General features: G+C 38.5%; 1 protein-coding gene across 16 annotated transcripts in view; it reads right to left on the bottom strand.

The window, feature by feature from the left end:
- Window positions 1–5,929: 5,929 nt before the first annotated feature.
- AKAP11 (A-kinase anchoring protein 11) overlaps window positions 5,930–10,653 on the bottom strand; it is a 45,385-nt gene continuing 40,661 nt past the window's right edge. For all 16 annotated transcript variants that reach the window (XM_074859585.1, XM_074859595.1, XM_074859601.1 and 13 more), the window contains one exon: window positions 5,930–10,323. In XM_074859585.1, the coding sequence (XP_074715686.1) occupies window positions 10,177–10,323 (147 nt within the window). In that variant the 3' untranslated portion in view covers window positions 5,930–10,176. The remainder of the gene's footprint in view (window positions 10,324–10,653) is intronic.

Raw genomic sequence — 10,653 nt, 5'->3', positions numbered from 1 at the left:
CAGAGCAAATGTTATAAACAGGTTGTGGTGGCGTTACCTGGAGCCAAAGCACAAGCCTGGCTGCATTTCATGTCAAACCACTGACCAGCCCTACTGCCGTTTGGAAAGTATGGCTGACATCCGATTGTGGGCCGCCCCGTGAGGTTCACCAAACCACCAGCAGTAAAGTGGTTATGCTTCTTTCTTCAAAACATTTTTGTGGCTTTCTTGAGAACACAGTATTTGTCAGGTGAGTAGCACAGCCAGGATGGTTTTATCTCCTTCTCACCATTATCTGTGCTTCAGTACCATTCCAAAGGCCTCCCATCTACTCAGCCCTATATAGAGTGTATGAAGAACCATTCTCTGGAGGGGCTGCAGGCATCAGAACATATTCTAAGGTTAATAAGGAACATTTTCAGTCTGAACTCCCATATATCAAGCAGGAAATAGCACCCAGTTATTTATATAAATCTACTTACAGTAATTTTTAATTCTTTCAAGCATAACTTAAAGAACATTTTTACCTTTTAAGCTGCAATTTTGTGGCAATCCATAACGCTTTCTCAATGGGAGAGGATTGCAATTCTGAAATGGTTACTTCAGGTCCTCTCAAGAGGTGGTTAAGTAGCTGTTGAATTAGCTATGTGCACCTCAATTAATCCATGACCAGCTCCTAAACATGCTTGTTAACATCCATCTGCCACACATCATCCTCTGCTCCTGACCTGTTTCTCTGGAGCCTCATCAATCAAATTCAGCTTGGCAGGAGACTCCTCCTTTGCGTGGAGAAGAGAGGGAGACAATTCCCACCAGCTCCCTGCGCAAAGGGCAGTAAGTGTCAGTCAGCTTCATAAAATGAGAAATGAAGAAGCGTAAGACAGGAGACCTACCCAAAAGACCCTCCAGAAGCCCCATGTCAGAGCTGTGTAGAGAATTCCCTTATTCCAGCCAAGCACAGTGTTATAGGCATCATGCACCTTAGCACAACCTTTACTGCTCTGGGTTTTATGCCAATGTCATGACCTTGGGAAAACAATACAAAGAGGGATAACATCATATGGAACTTCAGATTCTTGCATTTCTCGTGTTATTTTTGGGAACTCCTAGACTTTCTGGCCATGTAGACATGGGTTTTCTACTACCTTGAAGGTGAGCCATCATCTAGAACAGGGAGAGACATTTCATCCTTATGACTCACCACAGAAAGGTTTCTAAATCGGTCAGGAAAAAAGAGTCAATGTGAGCAGTTTCCAAATTATGAGGGCTTTTTTCTACATGCAACCAGCTTGGGACAGTCTCTGAATGCTTTCTGGATTTGCCTGAAGAGGCACACAGTTTTCAAGCTTTATTAAAGGAAAGATTCTGAAATTGTAAAATATTTGTTTGATCATATTTGGGAGCATAAGAAAAATGCTAACTATTGTGGGATTGGCAAATACAAGGAGTGTTCCTCATTCTGAAAATCCAAAACTCTTCAGAAGAGACTGCGATCGTTGTTCCACTTTACTGCGGGGGACATAAAACGGCCCTTGAAGGTCACACTTTGCCTCCAATCAAAGCAAGGCATCAGCAGAGGTAGGTACGGAACCCAGGTTCACAAGCAAACTGAAAACAAATCCCTTCAAGTCTCATGTATCTTGTCTGTCTCTCCTCTGACACAGTAAGTTAGGCTGATTTTTATCAGCCATGTGACTGAGTCTTGTTCGGTGGCAGTTCACTGTGCACATTTCAACAGAAAGGGAGAGGCTGAGCAGTCAAGGGCTGGCTGTTTGCCTTCTCCTGACTGCTGTGCTCCTGTCCAGACTGACTCTTCCTAAAGGAGATTTCACCTTCTTTGAGGGTCTCAGACCATCTTCAGGGTTGGAGGAGTGTCTGGAGTATAGGACCTGAGGTTGGGAGACCCTTCAGGAGCAGAGAGCAGCATGAAAGCCAAGTCAGAGAAGCAAAAGGTCCCAAGGATACCGCGTGGGGTCAATACACTCCACAAGCCCTGCTGAAAGTTGCTAAACTGGGAAGGTGGACTGGCTAAAATGTCCCACCCAGCAAGGACACCACAACCAAGAAGAAAGAAAATCATTGCAACCTTTACTCTTCTCAACATCTCAAGATGTGGAAGCTGCAAATATAAAAACAGATGTTGAATTTATGACATGACTGTGTGTTTGAACATTAGACTTGCAAACAGAAGACAGTTGTAGGAAATTAATTTATGTTCAAATTAAGTGAGCTGCCAGGGTCAAGACTGTGTTATGACCACAGTTCATTCTCTTTCTTTTTCTCCTTGTTAATTAGATGCAATTACATGAGCTTTAGCTTTAGTGTACTTCCAGTCTAATTATTGAAAAAAGGTTCACATTTTAAGAAAGAAAATTAAAAATCAACAATGGTAACAACCTTCTCATTGCTGACGTGTATTCAGATTAATGGTTATTTCCCTAATTAATCTAAACCACTCATCCAGTGTAATTTGTGTGACTGCAGCAAACACGGCTTCTTTATGTACCTAAATTTTCTCTTAACAGTTGTGGCCAGCTAATACACAGAGAAATATAAAATAAGTCAAATTTTAAACACAAGCTGGGCATATACCATAAGCAGTGGCATTCCAACACTTGAAGAAAAAAATCTGACAAAATAATTTTAAACAAAAATTACTATTACTCCTTCTCTGAAACCATGTCTCTAGGAGCCTCTCAAAAGCACTTTGATCATACTGATGAGGGCCCTCCAGACTCCTTGGGGAATTTCCAACACCCACCTCTTTATTTTCTCAGGCAGTCACAGGAAAAGAGGTTTTGTTGAAGATGCCAGCGTGTACTCAGCTTGTCAGGATGTCTCAGGCTTAACCCTTTGATGACTCTGACCACTCTGAAGATATGATCTTCATGTCGCAGTTTACTGCATTAAATTAGGACATAAGCCAAATCCCAAACCTCCTAAGATAACAGGATGAAAAACGTCTATGATCTGTTGCCACAGAAATATTAGCTAACCATCTCACAGTCCTGCAACAGTTAGCCTGGGACCTCTCTCATGCCCAGTGCCTTTTAACTCCAACAGATTTAGCTGTGAACTCTAACTCTTCTCTGATACATACTGCATAACACACTGTAAAGAGTTCTGTTCAACAGGATAGCTGAGCATTGCCATTTCTCTTGACATAATTTCTCTAACAACTATATTCTGATCAGCTTCTTTCACAGTTTGGTTTCCAGAGTCATATTCCAGTTTCTTAGAGAAACATGATGCATCTCCTCTACATCTACGACTTCCAGCATGAGATGGTTCTTTGGCGTTATTTCTGTCCATACCACGTTAGCATTTTTGTAGCAGCATGAATAATATGTCTAATTTTATGTGGTTAATCAATTCAGCTGCAAGATCTGCTCGGAGCAGAATAATACGGGGCAATAATTACAAAAACACATTCTTCTCAGAAACAGAGACATTAACTGTTTCTTATTAAAGGTTACTATCTATCTAAACTGAGACCTGATGTAAGTGGGTGAGACAACTGGGATTTTGCCAGCTTTCAAAAGGAATGAGTTTTGCCCTGTCTGTGTCTGGAAGCTGCTGTTATGCAGCACACTGAATATACATCCACATGAATAACGTAGTATGTTAGAGCTACATTATACTTCAGTATCAGCTTAAAAGTTACTTTCAGATGAGCATAAAATCTCAGGGTTTCGCAAGCAATAAATTGGGTTCCAAACCAAAGCAACCACAGATTACTTTCCTACAGGAGTGAAAAACTCAGCCAAAAGCAAGTTTAGCTCTTCTTCACTGCTTGATGATTTCTGGTAGGCAAGCCTTATTCCATAGCCTCCCAGCTAAGAAGACTCCCCTTGCTGGTTTCTAACCACTTCCGACAGCCAAGAATAAGAAGGCCAGAAGTCACATCGGGACAACAGAGTAGGGTCAAGAAAGAAGCAGAAGACGACAGCCACACTACAAGACTGGGCAAGGGTCAGAAAAAAGTAGAAACCAGAAACAGCCACAAGGAAAATGTAGGAGCAGACTTAGAAGTTATACGACGTGGAGACTGCAAAATAAGAGATTGGCAGTAAGTGGGCTACAGGGACAGATGGCAGAAAAAATTACCACATTATCACACCATTTCTTGTCTCAATATTTGTCTTGTTCCTGGCTGAAGCACTGGAACTTCAGGAAACCAAGTCAACTGACTCGTACAAGTATTCTCCTTTGTCCATTCTTAATTAAAAACAAAAACCAAACAAAAAAACCCAAATACACACACACAAAGCTCCTTCACAGTCCTAGAAACAGCAGCAACTTCTGGAGGAACGAAGGCAAGACAGACTATGTATTTTGACTACATAAAGGCCCCAATCTCAGTCTTCACAATTCCTGTGGAAAGGTGTTGTGTGGTCATGGACTAGATAGCCAGTACCTTGACCACAGACATGGTCTCATGCTTCTCATGGTTAGTTGCCTTGCCCCAAGCAATCACACGCTTTGTGGTTTGCCTTAACAGCAGGGGAAGAGACAGCATTTGATTAATATGGTGCTCAATAACCAGTAAGGTTAGTGCTCTGGGTACATTTCTTCAGCCTTGGCATGACTCACTTTCCATAGCCACCTTCCAATCAGAGGCTTGGGGCAGTAACCAGCATGGAATTCAGTCACACCAAAAGCTCAGGCTATGGAGCGAGAGGAAGGTCCAAGTAACGGCAGCAGGAGATACAGTAGCATACATGTTGGGCGAAGCCTACGGAATAGCTGGAGACTTAACTCTCAATTTAATACACCAAGGTTAAACAAAGTGCATGGATACTGTTCTGTGGTTGAATAAAGCCAGCCAGAACCAGACTGCTGAAAGAAAGAAAAATAAAGTCCAGGCAGGAAGAAAAAAGTTCAGACTAATCTTCCACATGAATACCCTCTTCTTTCCCTTCACAAAAATCTTTTTTTTTTGTTCCCAAACTCACCACCCATCTTTTTTTGGCTGTAAAATATTTTAAGAATAAGTTAAATGTTTACTTGGTTCAGTTAACATACATTTTCTACATGATTGAACGTGAGGCACTATCCAAACAAAAAAGTCTTTGAAACAGATATGGTAATGAAACAAAAGAATGCTCCTTTTGGAAGTAATCTCAAATACTACAGAAACATCCTTTAAACAACCATTGCAAAAGTACTCAGGGATAGTTGCGCACGTTTACTGGTTTAAATGTAACTTCAGCAAAAATTTCCTAATTTTTGAAATGAAACCCAGCTGAGATTAGTAGATTCACAACATATACATCAAAAAACATCAAGACAGCTATTTGCAATGGCAGTATGTCTACACCTTAGAAACCGTATCTGTGCACAACATCTCTGCTCAGCACTACTATTTTGGGGTACTTGACAATATGCTGTTTGGTAGATTTCACAAGATACCAAACTACTTGAGGATTGTGAATAAGCCTATAAAACTTCATGTTTCTTACAACATTTTCATTAGCAGTATATTCTTGCATTTGTCCAGAAGACTCTAAAGCTGGTTTTTACACCGATTCCCCAAATACTGCACAGTGTGCCAGAGACCAACCTCAGTCCACACGGAAGCATTACGCCAACTTCCCTAACCTAGTTTCCAGGCAAGACAGTGCTGAGGTAGACTGGTTATTACATCCTACTTGTGTTGAGATATTAGAGCGGATTTCTTGCCCAGTCTCTCCTCACAGAATCCATGCAATGCTTTACTTCATGTAACTGGAACTACGGGTTTATCTTTCCACCCATACGGTAAAACACTGTTCTTGAATTCTTCCTGGACACCAGTGTAATTCTGTAAGAAGTATGCCATCTACTGATGCACTATTTACTATACCATTCTTCAAGCACCTTCACACAACCACTGACCAAGACCATTCTTAGCTGTGTTAAAAGAAAAATAATATTCCATGAATTTACAAGAAATGACAGTGCTCTCGAAGCCAGTGAAATGCTTTATTTTAAGCCACTGCTAAAACAAGGACAAATTTAGTGCAACCGGGAGTTCATAATCTGAAAACTGAATATAGTTAAATTACTAAAATGGCAAAACTCATCACCATTATACAGTACAAGACCTTCATATTCGTTGAGTACAGTTACATAAACATTTATAGTTATTCAAACTGCTTTTGGTACACAATGGCATCACTAACTGGGCTGTGAATTACTGTAACACTGCACAAATAAGCAGCAGTTCCAGCAAATTATAATAAATTTTAGTATTAAATACTATTCAGACATTACAACAGAACAAGGCCCTCTAAAACTACAACTCCAGCTATACAACAGGAATGTACAAAGATGGTACAAAATAAAGTGACTACAGTGGCTGGGCTCTGTACTTGCCTCTTCAGAGCTCAAGTACAGTAAATGCTCAACAGTAGTGGCTCTTGCTAAAAAGCCAAAATTCTTACACTAAATTCTGAATCTGTTCCTGAATCTTGTATTTTTCTTTGCAAATCAACTGTGTAAAACTAGGGGGTTTTGCGCTGGTGAGTGTTTACTACTTACTAGTGTTCCCATCTCCAACAATATGTGGCTCTTTATAGAAAAGGTCCCAGACAAAGTTACATTAGAAAATGTAACGTTTAAAATCTGATACCATTTTTGAGAGACCTAATTAGTCTCGGAATGTGGGTTGCTGGGTTTTTGGTTTTTTAAAAAGCTTACATAATCTTTTAAAAGTCAAGAACAAAGATACTACACAAATTGCATTCAAGTATATGGTCTTAGCTACTTTTTCACATCCTTATTTTGAGACAGCAAATCCTCTTTAATTTTAGCATGTGGGTTTGAGTTTTGTTTGGTTTTTATTTTAAGGCTTTATGCATACTTCTGTATTATTTACGCATCCCGTTCTGAATGTTTAAACTTGTTTTAAATATGGCCACTTTTAATTGTTAATTTATAGAGGGACTATTTTCAAAGTGCTTTTTCTACAGTATCTTACAAAACATCTGAACACATCTTTCAGAACACTGAATGTATTTACGAAATGTTTGAGACAGGGTGTCTTCTAGAACAATAATAGCATTGTATATATTTTCCTCAACTTAAAAATGAAATTACCAAGTCAGGTTTCCCATATAGAAAAAATGCAAGATGAAACAACCTCTACCTTATTATGTCTGTTTATAAAGCAGAGTTGTCTGGTTTAAATGGACCAAAATGTGGCCCTTCATGTTTTTACAGTTTTCATTTACACTTCTGTATCTGTGGTCAGGAGTTTTAAATAAACTCAGTAATAGCATAATTTAAGACTTGCATTAGCAAAGAACAGCTTTCTCACTAATATGGCAGACAGCACCAGTTAGATGCAATCAGAGTAAGGTTTCCCAAAGATTATTAAAATTATTAAATTACAATAACTTTGCCGGGCTAGTTTAATGCCTTCCCAATTTTGATACCCAAGGAGAAAAGTCAAGTCATCCAGAAAAAATTTAAAACAATTTGTGTAGAAAATCACGGTTTTTTGTTTAAGTAAAAATGAAATATTTTATAACATATTTTTCTCATGTATGATTTGGAAACTATGCTACTTTCCTCAGAGGCTAATAAATCAATCTCTTCCTCAATAGAACACTAATCAGTAGTTATGTAATGTATATGATCTAGTCTGAAAACAAGATTCCATTTATTAAAATAATTTTTAGTGCAACTATTGTCTGCTTAACTGTAAGCTTTGGGAATCACACAATCTTCTGCCTTTCTCCAGAAAATTAATTAAAAAGAAAAACCACTTCACCAACTTTATAAAATTCAACATACTTAATCAATCAGTTAAAAAAGGGCTGCTCCTGGGGTGTTGTTTTGCTGGGTTTTTTTCAAGTGCTTTGTACATTTACAATGCCTTCAATATCTTTCTCAATTTGGTTTTGTATTCTCATGTCCTAAAATTCCACTTGGTGAGAATGCAAGGGTCCAAAACCCAGAGCAAAATTTAGTCCTGAGGCACTGGTTTTAGTATTTTATTTTCTTGACATTTCAATTTTATAGGTAAATTTGTACATTATTGCTGTTTTAAAGGGAAGATGTTACAGTCAGAGAATAGTTTCAAATTTTTGTCTGAAACAATGTCAAAAGTCAACCTTAAAAAAAAGGAAGAAAGGAATATGGGGGATGGGGGGGGGGGGGGAAAATCCAGACAACTTTTATACAACTCTTAAAAAATATTTGTCACTAGCTCCATCTTCCAAATACAGGAATTAAGATAACTTTCCCCCGCCCTGCTCTGGGCTCTACAGAAAAACGATTCCTGACGCTTTGCATTATATTACCTGTAATAAGACAAAAGACCTTGTAATGGTTTTTGATCTTTCTGTCACATGACATACATAGATCTTTCATTCTGTGAAATGCTGTATGAAGTGAGGTAATAAACTACAAGCATAATAGAATTTTAAGTTAGCAGTAAAAATTTACATTATAAGTTCATACTGGTGAGATCTCATGCACATATAGATACATACACATACCTATGTGTGTATGCATGTGCACACATATATGTGCACATACAAAAACATTAAAAGTCTTTAACTCTGTGAGAAAGGTAAACTTTGTGAGATCCAAGGCAGAAATACAGATGGCAAATGAGGACTAAAACAAACCAGGTCTCTGTAAAAAGACCAGTGGAACGACTTCCTGAAACATAAGGACACTGCAAGGAGAGTGCTCTTGAGTTTACCAGTGTGACACATCATTGTAATTTAGGAGGTAGGGGAGATCAGAATTGTACATACGCCATTAAAATGCATTAATAGATTTAGAGACTTCACCTCTCTGTATGGGATCAAAAACTTGCACACCATATCAACAGTATATTTTTTCTATGAAAAAGCTATTAAGATTCTTTTGTTCCTCCAAAACAAGTAAGACTCCATGATTCTCTTGCAAATGGTACGAGTTTTGAGGTGGCAACCTTATAATTACCAGCACGTGCCTTTTTCTCTCAAAGGATGTGTAAAAAAACAAAACCCAAAAAAGCATTTTCAAACCACAGGATATGTAAAGGTCCAGATTTCCCTTCAGACAGAAAGGCAAGTCAGCAGCACTGGTGAGAAACCTGATCAGACTGCTAAGAAGACTTGATCAAAAGTGCCTTTAAAAAAAAATTCAGTGAAGGTAGTTAAGAAAAATGAAAAATCAATTTGCAAGAAATTTCCCCTTTATGTTTTAATTAGCTTTCTTTACTAAACACTTAAGTGCTCACTGAGTAACAAAATTCTCTTTATTACTGAAAAGAAAATTCATACATGGAAGCTAAGATCTAAAGAATTAGACGAGTCAAAAAGATGGCCAAAATCCTCAAACGAAGTTTCTATCTGCTACTTCTAACACATCTATGTGACAGACTAACATAAAAATTCTTTGACACAGAATTAATGTCACAGAAGTATCTGCATACAAAAAGCTTCAGTAAGAACTTTAGCAATTTAAACTTGATTGGCAAGCTTCAGGAAACCTTGCTGAAGAATTATGTATGAAATGATGCTCAGCTAACCACTCTGCCCTCCTACCAAAAGTTACCATCTCTATCTATAGTAGTCAACAAAAGGGAACACGTATTTGCACCTTAACAATTTCAGAGCAGACTCTCACATTTTGACATAAAATTAAACTTGATAAAAGTGGCTATGAAGCCGGACTGTATTAAGGGGCTGCTCGGTCAGGTCACAATTTTCTTCCTGGCAATGGTGCCCTTGGGCACAGAACACCTGGCCATTGACAGTAATCTTTTCCATTGTCTGCAGCAAGGTATTTCAGAACAGATGTTTGCAGAACATCAGTGCTCTTAGTCCCACTGTGAATACAGCATACAAACAAGTGGGAAAAAGAGCCATCCTGGCACAGCGGGAATCCTGAATAATATGCCTGAGACCATCTCCTCTGAACTACTATCATACACAAGGGATTGTTTCATAAATATTTCCATGGTCTGAACACAGCAGTAAATACAAGTTATGCATGGGTGGACAATACCGATTATGGACTGAATAAACACACCATGTGCACAGTATCACAAAGCACAGCACAGCTATTTTGACTTTCATCTCAAAGTCTTTTAAATGCTGACAATTACTTGAACATTCATTGGTTGAATTTTACTTTACATAACTGTGTTCTATCTCTGTTTCTATCTCCTTTCAAAAGAGGAATGAAGTGAAGTGTGTTGCATCTTTGGATTGTTCAGACATTTTCCAGAAGCCAACCAACCAAAGACTTATTTAGAGCTGGCTCTCCATCAGACGCTTTCTCTATCATTTCACAGTATTTCAGCACGGCTTGCAAGAGATCTCCAACTTTCCAATCTCTTTCTCGTAGTCTTCTGGAAAGCTAAAGGGGAGACAGGGGAACACAGAACAAAATATTTTCACTGGTACATCCTGATTAACAGTTACGAAAGTTATTCTTGAAACATTAGCTCATAAGAGATCAGTTGTAATGAGTTAATCGTTATTCCCACATCTATAAAAACAAAAACTTCCGCAAGAATCAGGCACTTTTCTTTAGGGCAGTTTTCACAAAATTTTCTTCTGGAGGCAGTGACATTTTCAAATGATGTGGTGCCACAGGTATGAGGGCTGTGGTTCATCAAGACTGCAGAAAACAGGAAATTCTGAACACAAGATTAAGACATTTGCCACCCCTCCCATGCCAATAATG

This window comes from Strix uralensis, chromosome 2, assembly GCF_047716275.1.
Source record: "Strix uralensis isolate ZFMK-TIS-50842 chromosome 2, bStrUra1, whole genome shotgun sequence".
In the NCBI taxonomy this organism is placed as follows: Eukaryota; Metazoa; Chordata; class Aves; order Strigiformes; family Strigidae; genus Strix; species Strix uralensis.
Note: the sequence above shows the minus strand (reverse complement) of the source record. Positions and strands in the feature narration are given on the sequence as shown.